Source organism: Rhododendron vialii, chromosome 5a (assembly GCF_030253575.1).
Source record: "Rhododendron vialii isolate Sample 1 chromosome 5a, ASM3025357v1".
Classification (NCBI taxonomy): Eukaryota; Viridiplantae; Streptophyta; class Magnoliopsida; order Ericales; family Ericaceae; genus Rhododendron; species Rhododendron vialii.
The window spans coordinates 435,839-461,171 of NC_080561.1; the positions used below are offsets into that span (position 1 = coordinate 435,839).

General features: G+C 37.5%; 2 protein-coding genes across 4 annotated transcripts; one reads left to right on the plus strand and one right to left on the minus strand.

Annotated features, from left to right (window-relative positions):
* Positions 1-8,214: 8,214 nt before the first annotated feature.
* On the plus strand, positions 8,215-16,332 carry LOC131326941 (auxin response factor 19). Of its 2 annotated transcripts, XM_058359857.1 has the most exons (14): positions 8,215-8,546; positions 8,623-8,780; positions 9,814-9,926; positions 9,987-10,106; positions 10,825-10,881; positions 11,032-11,187; positions 11,296-11,380; positions 12,207-12,297; positions 12,383-12,547; positions 12,649-12,844; positions 13,000-13,138; positions 13,312-15,059; positions 15,211-15,401; positions 15,487-16,332. In XM_058359857.1, exons 2-14 carry the CDS (start codon positions 8,738-8,740, stop codon positions 15,659-15,661), a joined length of 3,279 nt encoding a protein of 1,092 aa, XP_058215840.1. In that variant the 5' UTR covers positions 8,215-8,546; positions 8,623-8,737; the 3' UTR covers positions 15,662-16,332. The 2 variants fall into 2 exon arrangements, with proteins under 2 accessions (XP_058215840.1, XP_058215841.1); XM_058359858.1 differs by having other exon boundaries at positions 8,217-8,780; positions 10,011-10,106.
* A 1,269-nt stretch (positions 16,333-17,601) lies between these two features.
* LOC131326944 (20 kDa chaperonin, chloroplastic) lies at positions 17,602-20,270 on the minus strand. 2 transcript variants are annotated; one of them, XM_058359863.1, is made up of 6 exons: positions 20,073-20,270; positions 19,732-19,919; positions 18,728-18,907; positions 18,495-18,650; positions 18,126-18,203; positions 17,602-17,922 (listed from the first exon to the last, which is right to left on the minus strand). In XM_058359863.1, exons 2-6 carry the CDS (start codon positions 19,915-19,917, stop codon positions 17,746-17,748), a joined length of 777 nt encoding a protein of 258 aa, XP_058215846.1. In that variant the 5' UTR covers positions 19,918-19,919; positions 20,073-20,270; the 3' UTR covers positions 17,602-17,745. The 2 variants fall into 2 exon arrangements, with proteins under 2 accessions (XP_058215846.1, XP_058215847.1); XM_058359864.1 differs by having other exon boundaries at positions 20,051-20,188.
* Between the last annotated feature and the right edge of the window lie 5,063 nt (positions 20,271-25,333).

Below are 25,333 nucleotides of genomic sequence, written 5' to 3' on the forward strand. Positions count from 1 at the left end.
AGGCGTCGCGGGTTGTCATTGGTAATGTACCATTTTCACATGTCAAAACGTACAGTCGCTCTTCTTAACAACCATTGTTGGTTGCCTTCGTTATATTGCAAAATGTTTTAGTAGCGGTATTGCCGTTACAGCACTGTCAATTTCCTCCATATGCATCAATGCTTTTCGTTTCTTCCCATCATAGTATTTTTTTTTCACCAAAATCTTATCAAAGATTTTCGTCACTGCAAACTCCTCATCAATAATGTCAATCAACTCTACACAACGATTGGTCTTTCCTCGATATATCCTTTGTCGAGTTCTTAATAAAATTTTGTCGCCTATCAAAAAAAAAAAAAAAATCTCTACATAACAATTAACTTAGTTATTTTGTAGGGATCATTTAATATGGTAGGTTCTGGTATCTGGATTATTGCTATATGATTATGCATTGTTGAGGTTCCATAATGTCGGTTCATTAAATCTATCTATATTATAAAGGGAGAGTAACTTTTGGCGTGGACTCATTCTTGAAACTGGCTCACACTTTTGAATGCCTAAAATATCCTCACTACAATAGATTCCTTTGAGTTTCTAGTTTAAATCTCAGACGTAAAATTGTAAGCTCACACGACAGTTGCATACATGCATTAGAAACAACTACGGCACTACCCTATTGTGCATTCTATGACTTGCTAAATTATATGCAAAATTTGACTTGCACACGCATCGCATGTGCCATAGCCTCTAGTACTTATCTAATATTGATATCAGTCATATATCTAATAAATATATGGTGGTGGCTAATTGGTGATCCGGATCATCTGTAAGAATTTTCTCCCATCTCGATCATCGCATGAGGGTTTCAATAATGAGCTATCGAGTGAAATAAAAACATATTACGCCTTTGGGTGGGCTCTAGACCATGATACGAACGTACAGAAAATCATATAAACAGAAAAATGGGAAGGAGATGATCAAACGCTCCTTCTAGATCCCAGCCTAGCTCACACACTTACTGATCCTTATTGATCTTTATCCTAAAGTTGGCAAAATGGGAGTGGAAGATGATTGATTGAACCCTACACCCGGGCCGGCCATATCATCACACCCACCTTTAATTATAATGGCGCAATAAAGGTTTGGGGGTGCCCCACGGATATGAAGGCAGTATATTGTGGCTACTCTTTCCTCAGTGGATACTACAAAATGCTTTCAACTGCCCTTTGCTTCTTATCAGATCTTGTTTAATCACCTGGATGTCGACCTCACATCACTGGCTCTATTATCAGAATCAGCATCACAAGCTTGACTATACCACAATTTCTTGGAGAAAGGGGGACCCTGCTGACTGCTGTGCCAGCCATATGGACCTCGTCCCGAGTTCAAAAACGTATAGGATCCAAAATATTTATCTTGTAGCGCTCGACGCATTTAACAACCTTGTAAAACGTGTACCAAAGTTAATAATTCAGGGTTTCTCTCATACAACATACGAGTAGCTTTTATTTTTAAGGTTTAAAATTTACAGTTTTGTAGCACATAAAGCTCAAATAGAAAGCTGGGTTAAGCTACATCATCCCAACCACCCAAAATAGATATCGAACTCATCATTGAACCCATAATCTCACAACACTTATTTAAAGATGGAGAGAGTATATCTGTTTACATCGCATTGAGAGTAAACTTATTAGTTTGTTCTTGTTTAAAGGCTCAACTGGACGTTATGAAGTGTGAAGCTTGATGATAATAGTGAAGATTATACACTATATATGTGTGTCAATTATAGTGTTATCTGGTGGGGTATATATAAAAGGAAAATTCTTAAATCAGCTTAATGGGCAGACAATAATAAATATGTGAATGTGTATCAAAGGGTGTACAAAGTACATAGAAATATGTGTTTTCCTTGTCTTCTAGTGTACTTATCGTCAGCCCAGTGAGCTGACAATAACAAGACCGTATATAAAAATGTCAATTTAGTTGTTTATCTATTTTATTCTTTGCAGTAATCATAACTATTGTATTAGTAGAGGCTACTTTGAGTTAAGGCTCAAGAGGCGGCCGACTTAAGCCTCTACATAAATATAAAATTAGGGTCCCAAATTATTTTTAGTATCCAATATTTAAATTTGAAAAAAAAAAAAACAGTACTGATCGAGCATGTAAGCCAAAAAGGATAAATTAGGACCCCTTGTTCGTAATTCGCTTTAGGCTCCCGAAATGTCCGGTCCAGCCTTTGTGTATTAGGTTTCGTAATTTCTTACCATTAACCGCGAAAGAGATATATTCTCTCCCTTGATAATTAAGTAGTAAGAAATTTGTGTAGGGACCATATCTTTTTTTTGTAGAAATTAATGGTTGGTGGATCCATCAGAAGCGATGCACGTCCTATCACTGTCTGTAGATACACTTTTATGCACTCAAACTGAATGGAGATCCTAGACGATGATGTACTTATATAAAAGTTTTAATTAGGTATAGTTAATTAAGCAGCTAGAGAAGAGAATAATCTCTCATGCATGATCATTAGCTTACAAAGAAAAGCACTCTTGTACATTAATTCTTCGATCTTCTTCTTCCAGCTGCATGCTTCATGGGTTGATTCTGATTCTTTGGTTCTCTCTCTCTCTCTCTCTCTCTCTCTCTCTCTCGACACATTTGAATGACACCCATGTGCACTCCTAAAAGACCCCATCGAATATCGATCATTCATGAATTTGGCATGCAAGTCGAGTGGCCACGCCAAATAGTTTATTTGCTTTAGGGCTGGAATCATACCATTTTCTTTCCACTCCTTAATTAATGCTGTTAAATCCGGCCAATATTATTCTCTCTCTCTCTCTCTCTCTCTCTCTCTCTCTCTCTCTCTCTCTCTCTCTCTCTCTCTCTCTCTCGTGTGTGTGTATTATATTTACTTTCCCAGCAGGGGAATCTACACAAAAGATCACTTGGCAGATCTCATCAGGCATCTTATAGTACTACTTGTCATTGATTGCAAACATGTGGTCGCCCCCACTTATTTTTTAACCTCAACTTTCACATTTTGTACTAATTTGTTGTAGGTAACATAGAGTTCTCTCTTCAATTTAGAGGTGACAGAGAGAATAAAACCATTCCAATATATGTTATGGTCGGCGGTCGCATAAGGATGATGGACTTATGGGTAGATAGGTGTAATTGATGAATTTTTCTAGATTATTCATTGGTACATACAATGGCAGAATGGTCCCAATTTTTTTTCCCTCTGATTACAAGCAACAGAAGAATACATGCATGTATCTGAATTACATAACAAAACATAAGCCAATAGTCATACTAAATAATCCGTTTTGCTTTTGACATTGACGGACCCCCTGATCTCTCTTATATAACAGAGGCGTCCTAAGCTAAGGCTCAAGAGACAACTGCTTAGGCGCCCCAAAAAAATGTACTAGAATTCAGGGCCCCAAAGTATTTTTAGCATCCAATATCTAAGCTTAAAAAGATGTCGGTACCGAACATTTAAGCCAACAAGGAAAATTAGGGCCACTCGTTCGAAATTCACTATAGACCCCTAAAATTTCAATTAAGGCTACCTTTTATGGAGATGTACAAAGTGACCAACTGAGATAGCCCCACTTGATAAAGGGTGATCGTCCTCGATTTTTAACAATTGATTATTATACAAATTCAGATTTTTTCTCCAAATTCTACGTGTTTATCGCTATTCCGTTTTACTGCAAATACGGATGTGTGTCCTATAATTGAAATCTCATTTTTTTTTAATCATATTGAAATCTCGTTCTCGATCATACTTAAACAATCCCCTCCCTCTATCCACGTGCAAAGGTGGCATACAACATTGGCCATTGCCGATGCTTGATGTGTTAGGCAAAACTGTATTGTAATAAGAAAATAAATGTAGATAAGCAAATTTAACAACAATGTTCAAAAAATATTTTTTTACTTTTTATAAATTTGGCAATTGGTTTATCGGTTTTGTTATTGTCGGCTCATTAGATTGACGATAAGTACATTAAAAGACAAAAAAAATACGTATTTTTATAAATTTTTTACACCTTTTAATACACATTTACTTACTTACTATTGTCAAGCTCGTTATAATGATCTTAAAATTTTCCTTCTATTTGAAAACAAAAAAAGCTACAGACCGTATGCACGTATGTAAAGCCATGCACGTGGAATGGGCACCGAGGGAGGCAGTAGTAGTACATTACATTATCAGAGTCCGCAGATCCGTACTAGCTATAGAAGTAGCATAGCATAGTAGGAGTAAATCAATTGAGAATCAAAAATTGATGAAAAACTGGCAATGCATTGGCTGTTCTGGGGCCCACCCAGGAAGCAATCGGTACAACCGTACTACTAGTCTCATAGTAATACGAGTCCTTAGTCACGTAAATTTTCAAAAATACTATTACTTATGTGTTTTTGTTCTCAATTTGTGTATTGGGCTCGTGCTCTCAATATTCACTTTTGTAAATTTTAATTGTTTGAGATGCAATTCAAAGACATTTAACGCTCGTGCTCTTATTCACACCTCATACAGACACGTTTATTATGTGACTTAAATGGTAACCAGCGATGAAAAAGGTGCTCAGAGGGTGTTAGCCACAAGAATTCAATTGATAACTGGGAAGATGGTTAACCCTAAAAATTCTGGTCGGAGTTGAGAAGGTAGTTGGCCCGACAAAAGCTGCAATTCCCTCACATGGTTACACGGTCTCGTGGCCCTCTCACTAGCTGGCTTTTATATATTTAGTACACATTAATCAGTGTACATGTCTATCATCAACAAGTAAACAAATTTACAGGAGTATTTTTCTTATAATTTTAATGTTGGGACTAGTTTATACGTACATCGATTGATTTTGAAGATTCAATTCAATCGTTCATTTATGGGAAACCCAATTTAAAACCGGAGTTTTTGTTCATTATAAATTGATCCTAAATGAGTCAACTTCTGTAAGTATTAATGTTTTGCTAATATTTAAAAAAAAAAAAAGAAAAGGAAAAATGACGGCCAATGACGTGTTTAGATAATTAATACTCACTAAGGACATTTTCAATATTAACAAATGTTCTTAGCTTGTTCTTGGCGGGTATTAATTATCAAAATACGTCCTGGACCGTCATTTTCCCAAAAAAAAAAAACTGATTAGTATAATATATGAGGTCACATATTCCTAATTCCTTTGGTTTTTTCCTGATTTCGTGATTCACATGGGAGCGTGTACACATTTTCGAAGACGACTAACGTCTACTCCACTTAAAACTGTTTTGTGAATGGTTAGGTTAGCAACTAAACTTTTTCTTAACTACGTTTGAATGGCAATCTGAAACTAATAAGTCAGTAAGTCACATAATGCATGTGTGTATACGTACGTGAGCGCGAGTATGAAATTGTTTTTCAAATATATTTTAAACTGCTAAAATTCATGAGAATTAAGATTGAGTGGATAATGATAAAACGAAAATTAAGAACGAGAAAGCGGAGGAGGGTCTTACTAAAAGATTATGTGCCAAAGATTTGAGCACATATTTTGATGGCTCAAATAATAAATGCTCCACTTCTTTCGAAAGGTTATTGGAAGCTAACCCAGCAAAGTTGATGTCAATTTGAGCGCATGTAATTATCATACTGATCGATCTTGGGTTATTGCTCGTTAAAGTGCGTTTATTTAAAAGGTAATCAACTTTAACGCTAAAAGCAGAGACAACTTGATTAATTGTGAGAGAGATAAAGAGAGAGGGTTTTTTTCAACTACTACTATTAAAGTTTATTCAACGTTCGCTTTGGGTTTCTACACTGAGACCCCGTTCTGCTTTCTCTAAAAATCTTTTTTTTCAAAAATAAGGTAATTTTAAACTTAAATATAACGAAAATGAAAATAATTTTTCAATTTTTTTGCACCATTTAAAAGATCTCAATGAGATCTATCAAACAAGATACATATTGGTAGGAAAATTATTTGCGTAAACACATGATTTTTGACTTTGAAATTTACTTTCTTTTTGAAAAAGTAACTTTTTGAGAAAGTAGAACAACCTCTGAACTCCTTTCTATGCTCACAGTTCCTAATAATGTTTCTTTTCAATTATTACTCTCATTCCTCGATCTATCTATTTTCACAAATTATCTCGAAAAAAACTCTCTCAAAACTCAAACCAAACAAAAGTTACGGTTAGTTTTGCGTAGTAAGGAAAAAGTGGGGTGCAAATGTGCAAAGGGAGTAGAGTTCCTTCCACTCAACGGTCGACATTAGGACCCTGTTCGATTTGGATTTTGAGGGAGATTTTTTAGAGTAATGAGTAAAGAGAGACACATAGAGAAGATTTATTAAGAGACCGTGCTCAGAGATTTTAACTTTTGAGACTCCAAAACAAACAAACAAACAAAGAAACGAAGTTTAAGTTAAACTTAGCAGTGAGGAAATATATACTCCTACCAAATTAATCTATACAAAACATCATTAACATATTCTCCTTATGTAGGAGTATGTATGTTTCAGTAAACCATCATGCATTCGTCTTTGGCCTTTGATGTTAACGAAAAGCCTCAAAAGAAAATGATATTATTGAAATCTATTTCGTGGAAGTATTTTTATTTAGAGCTAATTTATCTTATATATATACACACACACACACACTATACTATCAATTCACTATCAAGCTTTAGTCAACTTTCATTTCTTCTGGCTCTGTACCAGTTGATACTTGACAATACTAGCTGGTGAAAATATAACTTTATAATGCAAGGAAATTTTTTTAACTAGTCAAGATAGTAATTTTGAACTTTTTTCTAATGCAAGGAAATTTTTTTTAACTAGTCAAGATAGTAATTTCGAACTTTTTTCTAGTAAGCTAGAGCAGCCCTTTTTCAACAAGCCCGCCCGTTTCCCTTGTTTTTTTTCCTTAACTTTGCTGGGAGAAAAACAAAATGTACTCCTAACGTTTACTCATGACCTTAATGAGCAAAACTGTGATGCAAGTTAATTACGAAGCATCATGTACCATGCATATATGTAATCTCACCCAACCGGTAGATATATACCCAAATCAACCGGTGGTTAGGTTCTTTATTTGAAAAAAAAAAAAAAACCGGCGGATTTCAATTCGGGTATAATTTTACAATATCCGCTCCGAAATTTTAAATCCCGTCATGTATAATTACATGAAAACCCTCTCATACACAGTTACACGCACATATGTAGCCATATGACAAATGCACTCATGTACATATATTTGTACACAAGTGTATGTATATTTGTAGTATCTATTTATGTTTGTATATAGATAGAAGATTTGCATATAAATAAATATAAAAAAAGGTTTGGGAAAATAGCAAACCCAACCCGGGCTGAATTGACCTTATATTGTCGTATTAAGGTTCGTACCATGGCAAGAAAACACAGTAGTGTATTCCCCATAATTAATTTAAGGATTTTTGTGGGCCAAAGAAGCATTAATCAAAGTGTTAATTAGTTCAGTTTAATTAATTAATCAAAACGCCACGGTTTTTATGCATTCTGGAAAATCTCCGGGTTTTACGGCCAGTAGCCCAATCAGCATGGTAATCCGTTCCCCTTCGTTTTGTTGGTATTCTTTTGGATGAAGAAGGTTAATGTTAGTAGTTAATTATTATTATTATTATTATTATTATTATTAATAACAGCTGTCAGGATAATTAAAAAAATGGTCCAACTGTTTCTTAATCAGGGCAACAGGAACAGGTTAGAAACAATGAATGTGCAACACAAGTCAAATACGGAGTAGTATATATGTTAAATAAAAATGCCGAGTTGTCACAAATTTCGTCTAAAGCCTGATCATCATATTTATATATATGTGAGTGTTTGATTACGAATTCGTAAAAGAAATTTATACTATTAATTAGAGAGGACAAGAGCGAATAATTTATTCTCGTAAGTTTTCGATCTGTCTCCTTTTTTCTCGTAAATGTTTTGATACTTCTACAGTTACCGTAGAAATGATACTAATGCGAGAGATTAAACTTCAAATTCGGGCAAATCTTTAGTAGTTAGAAGACTTCTTTTAGTGAGAGTCGAAACTGTGAGCTCATGGTGATTAAGCTCTTTGGTTGTCGTCATGCTCGTACTTGATCAATCCATTCAGATTAATGAGAGAGAGAGAGAGAGTAATTATGAGTTGAATAATGTAAATTTGTGAGGAAATTAAGATTAATGTCTGGTTAGAGCTAAGCACGCCGTATTCCTTGTGTATATATTTCTCTCTCTCTCTCTCAAGTCTGTGTTATGTCGGCTTGCTATTAGCTGCCTCCAATTCTATACTAATCCCGAAACACTCGCTCTGTAGTCTGTACGCCAGGGGGAAAACAAAATACTCTGCATACGAATCAGCCTCGCCCTCTTTGCCGTCGAATTTCCCGGCGATTGCCTGATCTCCATCTCCGGTGAAGCTGTGAATTCAGTAAACCTCGTCGAATTTCGGTGTTGACTGTGAATGATAGCAGTTTGTTCAAGCTGAAGAGAAAAAAAGTTCGATGTTTATTCGTGTACCTTTCTCAAGCTGGAATTCTCAAGGTTAAATTAGGAGCTTTTTGCCGTTTGAGCAAAGACTTGAATGAGAGCAACTTAAGAGTTGCTATTAATTTTGCAGCAAATGAAGAAGTAAATGGTACGTCGGTGGAACTGTCAAATTTGTCAAGGCTCAGCTCGTTAGGTTTTTGGAAACGGAAATCAAATTGAAGACGCTGGAGCCTGAATTTGTCGACATGAAAGCTCCATCAAATGGTTATCTACCAACTTCAGGAGAAGGTTAGTATAGTAGAAGTTGTGTTTTTTGGTTTCTCCAATTCTTGTAATTTAAACTGGCTATGTCATTTCTATAGTTGTAGCTCTAAGTTTGGAGTTTGTTTTTCTCCCTATACATTTGCCTATCTAATTTTATTAGTAAAACCTTATTATCTTTGCATTTGAGTGTTGATCAAGTAGTGACCATGAGTAGATGTCAAGATGGCAATTTTTTTTCTTGATAACCAAGTATTTGTGCCATCTTGCGCGCACCTTGACTAATTCCGGTGCCCTGAAGTTAAACCTCCAACGGCCCCAAGATTTGTAATGTTTGGCTTTCTTGAGATTTGACCTTGCCAGCTCTTGGGGGTAAGCCCTTTGGTTGGCATTTCATGGCTTCATGCCCTCTCAAAATCCCTTAGGATATGTCAAGATGGCAATTGGCAAGTCCTTTTTTGCTATTATGTTTGGTATCGGTTTGAGTCTTGAAGCAACCTTTTCTTCTGCAAAATCCAAAATTTGGCATATGTGAGGATACGTTTATCTATTCTCTATTCAATTATCTTTGGGTAGTGAACTGAAGATTGTTGAAGATGATCTCATGGAAAATGGGAAAACAAATTATTGTCTTTATTCTTCCTCTGTTGTGCTCTATGTCTCTCTTCTAAGTATTCTGTCTGCATATAGGCGATTTTTTTTTATCTCTGTTGGATAGTGAAACTATACTAGCATCAAGAATTTCCAAGTCTGCACAATTGCTAATTTTTCTTTTTGATATGATACTAATTGTTGAGAGCAAATGTGAATCGATTCTTCTCACTCATCACCTACAAAAATGTTCATTGCCCCGATTTCAAAGATTAATCTCGAACTGAGGAATGAGGATGGAGAAACTTATTTTTGATGTCTTTTTCTTGAAAGAGTTACACTTGTTGCCCGTTCAGTTTTATCCATGTAACAGCAAACATAATCTAGGACTACTACCATTACCTCGTTTAACTGTTGCTTTTTGAGAATTCATGTCATTGTTACAATGTCCATATTTGGATTGACACAGGGGAAAGAAAGGTTATTAATTCAGAGTTATGGCATGCTTGTGCGGGGCCACTTGTTTCTTTGCCTCCTGTTGGAAGTCTTGTGGTATACTTCCCTCAAGGTCACAGTGAGCAAGTATGTTTTTCTCTTTCTTTCGGTAGATACGGTAAACCCAATTCTACTTTCTGATGGAAGATTTTCTTACAATTACCCTCTCAGGTTGCAGCATCAATGCAAAAGGAGACTGATGGCATCCCAAACTATCCTAATCTTCCTTCTAAGTTGATTTGCATGCTTCACAGTGTCACTTTACATGTATGAGAACCTTCAACTCTTAAATTGCGGTATTATTTCCATATTTGTTTTCCTCTTAAAAAAAAATACTACCTGACCAGGGAAACAATTATATAACTAAAAATAATTAAATAAGTACAATAAATATTGCATCTCTTATGTTTCACAGTTTGCTACTTATTTGGATTACCAATGTCCCGAATTAGTTAAATCTACAACTGTACAAGGTTTTATCTAAACTACTTGGGTCAGTTACAGTGATCCATTTGCTCAAGTTGAGCCTCTTTGAAGCCATTTCAATAAAATGTGAAGGAATCGTGTGCTTTCTTGTCACCTCAACCCATATTCCCCATCGTATTCTTCTTCTTTTTTATCACATCAGAGTGTAGCCGGCGATGCCCACTGAAGAATTCTCAGGTTCAATGCTAATATGGATGTGACTATAAGTTTTACATATGCAAAGTTGGACCCAAACATAGAAACAAAATTAAGGAAAGAGTTTCATTTTGTTCTTACAGTCCTTTCCTTTTCTTTGTTTTTCCGAATCCGTCCAAAGTCTTTCACTAAATTTTATGGATAGAAAGAGCATATTTCGGATTGACTTAGGCTGTTAGACGTGTATTGAGTAATCTAAGTGGCCATTTCATGTAGCATGCAGCATAATCTATTGACGGTTAGAAGCCTGAACCCTCTTATTATCTTCTAAAATTTTAACTTCTGTATTAATATTTTGGCTCAGGCTGACCCAGAAACTGATGAGGTCTATGCGCAGATGACTCTTCAACCTGTTAGCAAAGTAGGTTGGCTATTTATTTTCAAATTTTGGCAGTCTCTGATTCCAACACAGTTTTTCTTTATTCTCTTTCTCCTTTTCCCCCCTTAATGGTTACAGGGAATGATTGAATCATTAATCCATCTGAAATAGAATTTTGAATGTATTTTACAGTATGATCAGGAAGCATTACTTTTATCTGATATGGGCCTCAAGCAAAGCAGGCAACCTGCTGAATTTTTCTGCAAAACTCTTACAGCAAGTGACACAAGCACTCATGGTGGATTTTCTGTTCCTCGCCGAGCAGCTGAGAAAATTTTCCCATCTCTTGTACGTGGAACAATTTCAAATACTAATTTTCATTTGCACAAAAAGTGAGCACCATATGGTGCACAGGGTTTTATCCTTTGGATTGCTTACTAGAGAGTTGTGTGGTAGGATTTCTCAATGCAACCCCCAGCTCAGGAGCTTGTAGCTAAGGATTTGCATGACCAGTCATGGGCATTTAGACATATTTATCGAGGTAGTTCTCTCTTAAATCTTTCGTCTCTATTTCTCGCCCGCTTCCCTATTCCCCTGTTGGATTGATGGATCTGTTAAGCTCCTGTTGCAGTTAGATGATGCATGTTTCCTTATGGTGACCATCTTAGTTTTTTCTCTTGGTGTTGAAAGTGGCTCCTTATAAGAGGTGAAATGTTTAACTAATAAACATGAATTTCTTATCATGATTACCGTTGATTTGTGAATCGGTTCGTGATATTCCCCTCCTTGAAGAGGAGAATGTATTCTTCTGAGTTATTAGATCTTTCTGTTAACCTATTTGACCAATCTGCGGGAGAGAGATGAGAGATTGATAACTGAAAAGGATCATGTCTTATGGTGCTTGATGAGTTCAGATTTCAATGTGCTTTCTGGTTCTTTTCAAACAGTGTTACTGTAGAATAGCGTTGGAGAGGTTGAAAGACAATGGCTTAACTTTTATGGTCCACTGGTGAAGAAAATGATTATACAGTCCTGTAGCTTATTAGATTTCTATCTCCAGTTGGATATAATTATCAGAACAATGGTTTATCTGTTTTTTAACCTACATGGGCAAAATATATGACCTTCCTAGTAAGAATTCTTGCCATAGATTTTCTGCCTTTCTTTTCTCTATAATCATGAGATGTCTGACCTGCTAAAAGATAGTTACCTGTAGACTTGCCTCATGGAGGTTGGTTGGGAACAAGTTGAATTGTTACGGTTATCACAAGGTTTGAGCAGGGATATTTTCCGGGAGGTGTTCATTGGGTTGGTGAAAAGTAGAAGTGTAGAACAAACACATTACAACTCCAAATTCTTAATTTCAGGCCAACCAAAAAGGCACCTGCTGACCACAGGTTGGAGCGTTTTTGTTAGCTCTAAACGACTCTTTGCTGGTGATTCCATCCTTTTTATAAGGTACTTGAAGATGATTGAGCAAATGAAATTAACAATCTATATTATTCTTCTCGTTTCTAAGCTGTGAAAATTTGGTTGGATGTAGAGATGAAAAATCACAGCTTCTCTTGGGTACCAGGCGTGCTAATAGACAGCAGCCGGCCCTTTCATCATCAGTCATATCTAGTGATAGCATGCACATTGGAATTTTAGCAGCTGCAGCTCACGCCGCAGCAAATAATAGCCCATTCACTATATTTTACAATCCCAGGTACTACTGAAACTTATTTGACTTTGTGTTCTTATAATGTGATACAGTTTCCCAGAATCATTCTTATGTTGTGTTCGGAAAAAATGATTTGATTTTAACAGGGCCAGCCCTTCTGAGTTTGTGATTCCGCTAGCCAAGTATAATAAAGCAATGTATAATCAAGTTTCATTGGGGATGCGGTTCAGAATGATGTTTGAGACTGATGAGTCAGGAGTGCGTAGGTACATGGGCACAGTCACCAGTGTTAGTGATCTAGATCCAGTGCGATGGAAAGGTTCACAATGGCGCAATCTTCAGGTATTTTTAGTTTACTTTTTGAAGTTAAAACTGCATGAATTTAGTATTTTTAAAACTCCAAAAGAATTGTTGTATTGCTGTTGGACTTGTAAATAACTTGAACATTTGTTCCCAACTTTTACTGGCCAATCATTCAACATTTATATTGTTGGCAGGTTGGGTGGGATGAATCAACTGCTGGGGAACGTCCCAGTCGAGTTTCAATATGGGACATTGAACCTGTTGTAACTCCTTTCTTCATATGTCCACCTCCTTTTTTCAGACCCAAGTTCCCAAAACAGCCAGGGTTGATAGGTTAGCCATATCTACCACTTAGTTATTGCTTGCCATGTGTTCGAAATAAACAATTTTTAAGGAAAATATTTGTGGTTGGCTAATTACTGTCACGATATTATTAACCATATAAATGGCCTTGCACTTTCATTTATGTTTTGTTTATCTTTACTGATCAAGAAGTTGTTTTGTAGATGACCAGTCTGACATGGCGAATGGTTTCAATCGAGGCATGCCCTGGCTTGATGAATTTGGAATAAAGGATGCCTCAAGCTCACTCTTCCCTGGCTTGAGTTTAGTCCAGTGGATGAACATGCAACAGAATCAACGCTTTCCAGCTGCTCAAACAGGATTCTTTCCGCCTGTTGGTTCTTCAGCATCATTCCAAAACAACCTTAGCATTGATGATCCGTCCAAGTTGTTGAACTTCCAAACCCCTGCTGTTGCTACTCCACATCTCCAGTTCAACAAAGCCAATCAACAGAATCAACAAGTTGTTCAACCCCCGCAGCCTTCTCTAGCATGGACCCAGCAACAGCAGCAGCAACAACAGCTGCAACAATTGTTGCAATCTTCTATCAACACACAGCAGCAGAAACTGCAACATCAACAACAGCAGCAGCCACCACAACAGCAGCCGCAGCCGCTGCAACAACAACCACCACAACAGCAGCAGATATTACAAACTCTTGGAAATAACACTATAATTGCACCTAACCAGATTCCGAACCCGAATTTGCAGCAACCAGCCATATACTCTCAACTCCAGCAGCAACAATTGTTAACAGGAAGTACCCAATCACAGCAAAACATCCCTACCAGTGATAGGAATTCTTTTCAGCCCTTATCACATGACTTGCAGTATCAGCAACAAGTAGAACAAGCAAGCCTACTACAAAGGCCCCAGCAACAGCAGCCGCAATTGCAACAAATGCCTCTGCAATCTTTGCAGTCTAGCCTTCCACATACTCCACAAGGGCAAAACACATTGCAGCACAGCCTTTCAGAGCAGCATCTTCAACTGCAGCTACTACAGAAATTGCAGCAGCAACAACAGCAGCAGCAGCAGCAGCAACAGCAACAACTGTTATCCCCAGTAAGGCCTTCTTTGGAGCCACAACAACATGCTCATCAACGAAGCTGGCAATCACAACATCTTCCTTTGTCTCAGCCGCAGCAACAGCAACAACAACAAATTAGTGGCAACGGTATCTCAACATCGACACTCATGCAATCAACTCAATTTGCTGTGAATCAAATTCCGGGCCCACAAAAACTGGTTAAAGCCCATTCTGGGCTTACAGACGGGGATGCCCCATCATGTTCAACTTCACCTTCTACAAATAATTGCCAAGTATCTCCATCAAATTTCCTGAACAGGAGCCAACAAAAACCATCCTTTTTGATTGAGGAATTGGCGGGTGATCATGCTACTAATATGGTCCAGGAGATTCAAAGCAAGCCTGAAGTTAGGGTCAAACGTGAGTTGCCTGGATCAAAAGCACCCGAGCAACAAAAGAACAAAGTTACTGTCACTGAACAATTGGATGCTGCTTCTTCTGCAACATCATATTGTTTGGATACAAGTGGCTTCCAACAAAATTTCTCACTTCCCAGTTTTTCTATGGAGGGGGATGTTCAGTCACAGTCTAGGAACAATCTTCACTTTGCAGGTAATGTCGACGGTATGACACCTGATGCATTGTTGTCAAGGGGTTTTGATTCTGGAAAAGATATTCAGAACTTGCTTTCCAATTATGGTGGGATGCCTAGGGATTTTCAGACAGAGTTGTCTGCTGCTGATATCAGTTCTCAGTCGTTTGGGTTGCCAAACATGTCTTTCAAGCCAGGGTGTTCAACTGATATCGCAATTAGTGATGCTGGTGTTTTGGGTGGAGGGTTGTGGCCTAGCCCGACTCAGAGAATGCGAACGTACACAAAGGTCTGTTAGTCCACTTTCTCTTCTTAGAATACTTAGATATAGAAGGGCAAAAGTAAAGGAAATAATAGTTTTTCTGTTAATTGCATACTTTTGCTTTCTGTTGGTGAATTAGCTTGGACAATTCACTAATGCCGGTCCAAAATTTATTCAGGTACAAAAACGTGGGTCTGTGGGAAGAACCATTGATGTCAGCCGTTACAAGGGCTATGATGAGCTCAGGCATGATCTGGCCCGTATGTTTGGGATTGAAGGACAACTAGAAGACTCACAAAGAACAGAGTGGAAACTTGTCTACGTTGATCACGAAAAAGACATACTACTTGTTGGAGATGATCCTTGGGAGTAAGTCATGGTCTATATTTTCTACCTCTATGTTTTGTGTCCATAGTCTAATTTCTAGAAATATAATTTGCCATATTTCTTTCAGGGAGTTTGTGAGTTGTGTTCAGAGCATAAAGATACTGTCATCAGCTGAGGTGCAGCAAATGAGTTTGGATGGAGATTTGGGTCCAGTTCCCAAACAAGCTTGTAGTGGAACTGACAGTGGAAATGCATGGAGAGGGCACTATGACGATAACACAGCTGCCTCTTTCAATAGATAAGAGTTGTAGTTTTAGGAATCCCCTTGTTTAATAGATAGGGTTTTGAAACCAGAAAATTGAATTGAGGTGCCTTTTACTACCAAGGATGAGTAGAAGATCCATCCATACGAGGTGATACACTGTACAGAGGAATTTTGGTGATAATATCCGTGCAGGTTAACCCCAAAACTTTCATGGTTCGGAAGCTAAACTATGTGCTCATGTGCTAGCGGTAGCTACTAATGCCAAGAAGTCGAATTTCGACGATGTGTATTGAATTGCCTTACTATTGGAGAGCAAATGTTAGAATGGCCTGCAAAACAATCCAATGTTCCTCTGAAGCTCGAAACCGAACAGCAGTTGGGTAGATATGTCGAATGCCTTCCACATTACAGATGGAAGTTTTCAGTGCATTAAGCACGGGAGGAGCTCTGATCCAGGAGCAGAGTCAAAAGTGTAATCCACAGATTTAGCAGCTTATGGATTTCCATGGAGAAGGAACTCAGCACTGAAGTCAGACAATCACTGTATCCCAATCTAACAAGTTTGTTGGGAGAATGGATGATCTAGGAGAAAACCGATCATTTGTAACTTCCAATACTAATTTATTTTGTATAGATACACAAAAGTGGGATCTTTTTCCAAGATAACGCTATTGCATTATTTTGGAATGGGCAATTGCTTCAAATTCACTGGGGTTATGCTGTGCCTGGTGTTTTCTCTTCACTTCCGAATGGGCATCTGTTTGAAAGCCAGTAACTTACGAAAGTACTCTCTCTCTCTCTCTCTCTCTCTCTCTCTCTCTCTCTCTCTCTCTCCCTCCGAAGTCATGTTCTGCACCAATATAAATTGTTGCTGGGGAACGCTGGGTGCCGGATAACGGCTAAAAAGTTGGAACGGCTAAAAAGTTACTGGGTAACAACAACTAAGTTGCCAGATAATGGCTAAAATGTTGCTGGGTAACTCTAGGTAACGGCTTCAAAAAAAAAATATATATACTACCTTGGGCTATGCCGCACTGGCCATCAAAGCAACTTATGATCGGCACTAAGAACTTTCTTTAGTGGAGAATGAATTTTTTAACAGTTCATTGGAAATAAATAATTTGAGAAATGAAGAGGCCAAATTTCTCTCTTCAATTGGGAAAGCTTTTGATACAATGAGGACTAAAAAATTCATCGTGCCACTTTTGTTTCTAAAAAACGGTGAAAAATAACAAAGATTGCCGATCAAAATACAGATGACACCACACACCCCCCACCCATATGATGTTGCTACTTACCCATTTGACATGCCTTGTTTTACAGTGACCAGGGAGGCGGGTTGGTGCAGTGCCTCAAAAGCTTTGAGGCGGCATCTTGTAGTGGTTTTAAACGGTTCAGATTTTAGAAAAACTTTCTCGGTCGGGGAGGCAGGTTGGTGCAGTGCCTCAAAAGCGCGGCACCTTGCAATGGTTTTGAATGGTCCAGATTTTAGAAAAACTTATCCCCGATTTTAGAAAAACTTTTCCGGTGCAGTGCCTCAAAAGCGCGGCACCTTGCAATGGTTTTGGATGGTCCAAATTTAAAAAAACTTTTCCGGAAAAAAGTTTTTCTAAAATCTGGATCATTGAATGCCGAGATGGACGGACAAGATCAAGCACTGCAGGGTCCCAAGGTCCCAGTGATCACAGTATTTCTTAATTCTGCTTATAAGAGAGAACTTGAGTCATTTTTTTCCTTTCCTCGCCAACTTAATTCCTTTTGAGGAAAAAATCCTCCTGTGATTAAGCGAGTTCAACATTTTCCCTTTGATGGAATACAGAACAGAAACACGCAATACATACGCAACCAAAATTTCATAGACTCCTGTCAAACTTGTGAAGCAGCCATTGTGAAAATATCATAGTAGCAGGTCTAGACTAGAGAATGCAAAACCAGTGGCAGCATATGGAATTCACCACATAAAAATAACTGGCAAAATTTCAGAAAAGTAATCTTAGCTAAGGATCACGACAGTCAGAAATGGCCCAACGCGCTTTATAGCGTGATTACAGCAATGAACGCATATCTCAAGGTAACACAACAAAAATAGCAGCACACATTCACGGCTAACTTACTCGACAACTAAGAAATAACAGCCATCACATCAGATGCCCTAAGGGCAATGTATTCTGAACCATCAGCTCCCTTGAAGTCATTCCCTGCATACTTGGAAAACAACACTGTGTTCCCCGGAGAAATCGATAACGGTTTCCTTTTACCTTCGTCCTCATCCAAGGGACCAGGCCCCACAGCAACCACCTGGCATCAAACAAACACAATAACATTTGAAAACAAGTTTCCAAGCATTCAACACATTGAACCACAAAGAAATACATGTGAAAGATTAACTAGAAGACTTCCATTTTGTTGGGAAAGGGAAGAGAAATAAGTCTTAGTCAGTTATTTTTGGACAGAGAAAAAGTTTTAGTAACTGAGCATTCATAAATGCAAATATTTCTTACCGTGCCAATGGAAGGTTTCTCCTTGCTTGCCTCTGGTAGTAACAAGCCTCCAGCAGTTGTTAGCTCGGCCTCAGCAACCTATTGTTGAATTTCGTACAAGTCAGTCCCAAGACTCTTAACTCTGTATTCTGACTCTATGAAGGAATATAATATGCTCAATACACAATTTAAAGAGACAAACATCATCTAGAAAGCCCCCATTCCACATAACTAACCGAGGCAGGATTCTCTCATTGGTTTTCAATGATGCCTTAACACTTAACACAGGAAAATGGGCACCATAGAGGAACATTATTAGTTATTACCAACATTTCCAGGAGTAACGTTTTCACTCTTTTAATTTTGAGAAAAATCTTAGCTATGACAAACCTTAATTAGAACTCTATCATTCAAGGGCTTCAGGTCCTTCACATCATCAGTCTCCAAGATACCAACAATGTCGTCCTCCTTTAGGATGAGATGGTTTGTTCCATTGAACTCCAATTCAGTCCCAGCATACTTGGAGTAAACAACTTGGTTACCGGCCTAAACAAATAAAAATAGTCAGCACCCCTAAACAAAATCATAGTTTATGATAACTTAAGAAGAATCACCACAATTACCTTCACACTGATGTCAACCTTAGTCTTTCCAATTGTTTTACCCTCTCCAACAGCAACAACCTCACCTCCTTGAGATTTTGACTGTGCTGTTGATGGAAGTAAAATACCACCTGCAGTCTTCTCCTCAGCAGTCTTAATCTTCACCAATACTCTATCACCCAACGGCTTGAGGGTAGTGTACTAAACAGAAATACCATCATAGCACATCAGACAGTGTATTAATTAACAAATGAAGCAGACCTCAACTTCTTTAAAACCCATGCATAGGCAACAGTTGAACTAAGTACAAAGAAAATTTTAGTTGGAGAAGCTATATCTCAACCAACCCACGATAGAAGGGGCAAAGTTTTGGAGGCGGGGGGCTACAGCTAGAGCAAGACTCCCTCATTCACCCTGTTGTAAGTTATGGTTGACTTTATGGCACACCTGTATTTCTGCATTTGTAGTTGTTCGATCACCATGGGAAAGAAGCCGCAGAGTGATCTCTAAGCATAATAAATGGGGTCCCCTTCACAAAATAAGAAGGTAACCCCGGCTTCTCTCTACGCTCAGTAGATAGACGATACGAAAATAGGGTCAACACTACCAAAAATTTCATTTCCCCACGACAAAGAGATAACCTTTTCTAGAACAACCAAAATTTTCAGTATATTAGCAAAAACTACCTGAAATCCACTAGTTGTCTAACTTGAACAGTGTCATACTAGTTAATCATCAACTCCCAAGTAATAACATCCAAGCAAAATCACAACCAATCTAATCCCAACGATTTTTTTTCAACTGGGTAATTGTTGAGCTTACATGTACAAAGAACTAACGATATACAACGAGGCTCAAGATACATTCAAAGTGGCATAAACAAGACGATGGTAGCGCAAACCATCGAAAACAATTGATACCTAAGCCTAAACTAACATCTCAATTAGCAACTCGTGTAATTAAAAGTTTCCATCAAAGTGAAGAAAAACATAAACTTTCGGGGATAGATAAAAACAAGAAAATACCTTAGGGGCAACAGTGGTGGCAGCTTTGACGACGAGGCCACGGGTGGACCTGAGGCTGAGTCCACCTTTCCTCAAACTCGAAGAAGAAAATGAGGAAACCCTAACAGTTGAAATAGGTCTAAGCCCCTCGAATGAGCCCAAGCTCCTAACCGAAACTGAAGACGCAGTCAACTGAGCCGTCGCCATTCCTGAACAAAAACCCATATCACAGAAGCCAATTCAAAACCAAAAAATGAAAAGACAGTTATTAGATGAAAGTTAATACACAAAAGAATACAAATAGACAGAAAACAGGAGATGGAGTAGAAATACGAGATACTCTAATTGAGAATGTCAAATACCTTTTTGGGACTGAGATTTGAGGAAATTGAAAAGCTTTTGAACGAGGAGGATAGAGTGAGTGTAGCTAAGGTTGGAAATGGGGGAGAGGAAGAGGAAGATGAAGATAAAACCCTAGAAGGTTCAATAAGGCGATGACGGGGGGTTTTATGAAGAAAAAAAAACAAGAAGCTTCTAGAGACCTTGCGACTCTTCATAGAAAATTACTCATAATATTGAGAAGTGATTGATTAAATAGGTTTGAAAAAAATAAAATTTTGGAAAGAATTAGTAATTATCAGTGAAAAATGTTTGAATCTGTTTGATAAAAATGCATTACTATTAAATTTTATTTCACGTAATGCAAGTTCTTTTATAGAGAGTAATTTTTTTTCTTAATTTTTGAAAAATAATTACATATATATTACTGCAACTGATTTTTTCACTTCCCTATTTATTTTTATTATGTGAATTTTATTAAAATATTCTTGCACTTTATTAGATAAATTTACTAAAATACTTTTACACTTTATTTGGTATCATAAAGTACAAGGATATTTTAGTAAATTACCTAATAAAAAAATAATAAAAATAGGAAGATGAATGGCGTTAACAAATAGATGAGTGACAAAATCAATTGCCTATATTTACCTCGAGAATTTTGATCTGATAATAATTATTTCATGTATGTATTTAAGATCGAAAATACATTTGCCCGTGAAAAAAGCAAAAAGGGGGATAAAAAAAGAGAAAATAATGGAAACTAAATAAAGGAGTGAGGAACTCAGGGGAGCGTGTGTGTGTGTGAGAGAGAGAGAGAGGTGCCAATAACCCACGGGCCGACAATGACAATATGGGCATATAGGCCGTGTTCCAAACAAACGGATTGGCCCTTTTAGAGTTGAACTTCTCTAGGTTTCTTAATGGGTTGGGCTCGCCTAATTAGCTGGGGGAAAATGACTGGCCAATGACGTGTTTTGATAATTAATATTCGTCAAGAACATTTTTAACATTAATAAATATTCTTAACTTGTCTTTGACGGATATTAATTATCAAAACATGTCCTAAGCCGTCATTTTCCCAATAGCTTGAGATGGACTCATCTAATTACTGGACGAGATTAAATTTCTTTTTTTTTTTTTTGGTCCACTGGCGGAATAATGTCATCCGGCGGAGGACATGCGACATCTTGTCCTGTTAGTTTACGCTCATATTGGCAAGTCAACGCTTGGTTTCCATGCCGGAACTTGTGCTTGAGAAGACGTACATCTCGTACATGGAAGCTAATAAGTGTTTGAACACTTCGTGAGGGGAGTGTTCAAGGCACTCCTCTGGTATCATTGTGATGGCCATTGCCAAAGATGGAATTAGGGGAGGTCTAGTGGCGGCATCTGCCACAACAAGAATTTTAGAATTATTATATATAAAAGAAAAAAATTATCCCCAACTTATATAGATCAACCTGTCACCAGTAGATTTTTTTCTATATATTAGTCTTTAATCCTCTAATTTTTTTACAAGAAAGGAGACCTAAAAAAATATTCCAAAACTAAATTTATTGGGCCAAAGTGAAATAATATAAATGATGAGATCAAATTAAGAAGAAGAAAAAACTACACACTTTGCTTTTTTGCGAAGTACTCTATAAGATAGGGCAAAAAAGAAAGAAAACAAAACTTAAAGTAACTTTACCTAAAGGTGTGCATTGTGCATGACTCCAATGTCAGCAGTAGTGGTCGTGTGAAACACTGGTATTGAGGGACGGCTCACCGCTCACATCAAGACTTCCAAAAAGTTAAAGAATCATTTATCGTTTGCCATTTTGTCTGGATTTCTTAAACTCCATAGGAAAAAGGTTAGTCTTCTTCAATTTTTCAATATTCAATTGAAGTTAGAGAAATTATTAAATGTATTGAGTCCCTTGTCGAGTTTGTCTTAGCAATGGATGGTATTTTCATTGTATGAAAAAAATATAACAGTTTATTAATTTGTGTAAACTAATTACTATTATTTTTATTATGTTATTTTAATTTTTCTTAGAGCCGACGACTATTCATATTGTCATGCATCTTTTTATTTTTTTAGTATACATTTCGCCACTGCTAGAATAAAATCCCGGTTCCGTCCCTGGTGATTGCTAAGCCGGTACTGACTTCGATTGCCTCCATTCCATGATTCTGGACCATTTTCAGTCAAGAATTTGAATGAAATTAAACAAACTCTTAGATGAAGCACTATGCTATTTGCAATCCATTTTGTTGCCAAAGACATACAACATACAGACTATAGAGAGTTAGAGTATGGGTATGTCAATTCCGTAATTAATTTTTTCCCCAGAAGATCGATGAAAAATGTCAAAAAATGTGCCAATCTTTTCTTTGATTATTTTGGCAGAAACATTCCAATCAAAGACCAAAGCTCCTCCTTTAGTTTAGCTCAATTTTTTTTTTCTCCCCTAAAATATGAAGAAACACATCCGAAAGAGTAAAATATGAAGGCATATGCCATAGTATTGCATTCAAAATTCCTTTTTCTCCAAGAGTGGCTAACCCTCCTAATTTTCCTGTCGAAACCTCCAGCCCAAGTACCATTTTCCGTTAAACAAAAAACCGAATGAATCCTCCCCCAGTCACTATGCTTGTATACACTCTTGAGAGCTCCTTCCGTGTTGAGTTTGATGGTTCTTTGGGGAATTCACTTGATAAAAATTTGTACTAGATGTTTTTCTTGATCCTCAAACAATCTTTCTATTAAATTAGATTGCTCAAAAATTAGTCAAATCTGGATCGATCGAGCGGCAATTTCATCGACCCTTTTGTTCTTTTCGGTCTAATTTAGGTTGCCACAGTTTTTTTTTGGCGGGGGGGGGGGGGGGGGGGGGGGGAACTAATACTCCTAGCTACCACAATATATAGGAGTAAGAAGAAAAAGAGAAGTAACAAAATAGAGATAGAATGTCAACTTATTTTCTTCTAGGGTTTTGAGAGCTTTAGGCGATTTTGAGAAGCCACAGCCGCCTAGCTTTTCTGCTGGGGGATCGGAGGCGCCCTCTCTCCCTCCTCCCCCGGGCTCCTCCTCCTCCATCCTTTTTCTTCTTTCTTCCCCCTCTTCCCTATGGTTTTTTTCTTTTCGTTTTCTTCTCTCTCAAATCTAACCCTCACTATTCGGCGGGCTCTGCCGTCACCAGAGTCATTTGTCTACATGTAATCCGTCACCGGAGCCCTTGTGGCAGCGGCGGTGGAGGTAGTGAGGGATATGATCCATTCGGCAATTTTTGGGCTGCTGGATTTAGAGCAAAATCTGAGGGAGTTCTGTCTCTCTTTATGAGATCAGTAATAAAGTTCGCCTTTCGGCGATTTGTTTACTGTTCGAGCTCGAAAAGATTAGTATGCATCTATTAGTGGTTTGCTAGAAATTCATTCGTGTGTTCATTTCTAGTTGAAGTTCATCTGATCGTCTAGGTTCTTGTTGACTTTTTTTCTTGGCTAGCAATGTATCCCTTTTTGAGACTGCTATAGGATATATGAATCTTCCACTCAGTAGAAGGTGCGTTAGAAGATGCCTGAGCTGGGGATGATAGATATCAATCGCCTCATTTTTTCTCATTATGTATCAATTAGATGATTAGTTTGGTTTTGTCCAAGTTATCTGTAATGAATTTCGTTGTGTAAGTGTCGTTGGGCTTATTAATGCAGTACCTCTCACTTTTGTAAAAAAAAAAAAAATGAAGAAGAAAAAGAAAAAGAAAGAATGTACTATTAATGGGTATTTTTGATTGCTTAAAATCCACCGTCGCAGCAATTTCTACATCCCACCAGCATTATGTCAATTAATTAATTAATTAGCTGACGACACAAGGTACCTCATGCATGCCGTGGATCGATTTTGAGTACTACGAGTCTATGACTTGACTACGTGCAACAGATCACGCATGACGTAGCTTTTAATTTGGGTACAATTAAATTGACCGAAGTGTGTGAGAGAGAGAGAGAGAGAGAGAGAGAAAAGTTAGTAGCACATGAGCAGGAGATTCAGGAAAGATGGACGCGGTTTGTTTGTTTGATCAATTTTGGAAATCCATGCTTTTCCGTTTTTAGGAGTAATTGAATTGATGTCTCGATCAGTCTTCATAATACTCCCACCATGAATATGCTTTTAACGGAGTTGGGCAAGGCAACCAGTCTAGTCAAAGGCCTTCCTTCCTTCCTTCCTTCCTTCACACCCGTGGCTTGCCCCTTTGACCATCCATAGGAGTACTATAGTACGTATCTTCTGTCACCCAAAGGCCAAGGTGTGTAACTCATTTCACTTAATTCATCACCACGTGTCCGCTTAATTTTCGCTTTCATATCCTGCACATGAAAATTACACTTCAATTCTTTGTCGATTTCCCGGCCACCTACTTTATCATTCTCACTACTCAATTTATGGGGTGTTTTCACTAATAATTTTTTGGCTATAACTCACGACATTCTAATTTGTTATTTACACTAAGCAATAAGTTTTGCATCTCACCTACAACTTATATATTTTCAACAATAACAAGTGATCCTTGACTTTTTTTCTACCGGAAATACCCTCTTATTATCTACCAGACGAAAGAGGTGAAGGAACTTTATTAACAGAAACAATGAACGCTCGATTTTGGACCCGTCTCAGGTCCCACAAAGATGATCGGAGTTCCTGAATTCTTAAACAAAGTTGAACGTTTTGTAAACGCCCTTATTAATATCGGATGGAGCTGATTTTTTATTAAGACCCTAAATTAAATATTTTGAACAAAATGAGCAACACGCTTTGAGATTCTTACCGATACAAACAGAACCCATAAAAAGGGGAAATATCAAAAGAATCTTTCTAGCTAGCTCCAAATTAATTAATTAAACCTCGTATACATAGTACCCGGCCAGTAATGTTCTCCTTTGACACGTATGTTCTGTGGAGGGTGGGAACAAAAAATCATGTTTGACCTATAAGATGACAAGACTGGGGTTAGAATAAAATTCCAGGTTATTGGTAGACGGGCTTTGAGTGGAAGGAAAATTCTAGTATTTTCCGCTTGACAAAAAAAAAAAAAATTTTAAAATCAGCCTAATGGATTGACAATAGTGAGTATGTGAATGTGTATTAAATGGTATATAAAGTACAAAGAAATACATGTTTTCCTTATCTTTTAGTGTGTTTATTGAGCTGACACTGCAGTTCGTATTGGTTGCTCAAACGTAGAGTTCTTTAACACAACACGTTAGAGGTGTGCGTTTATTTTTTTTATTTTTGGTGCTT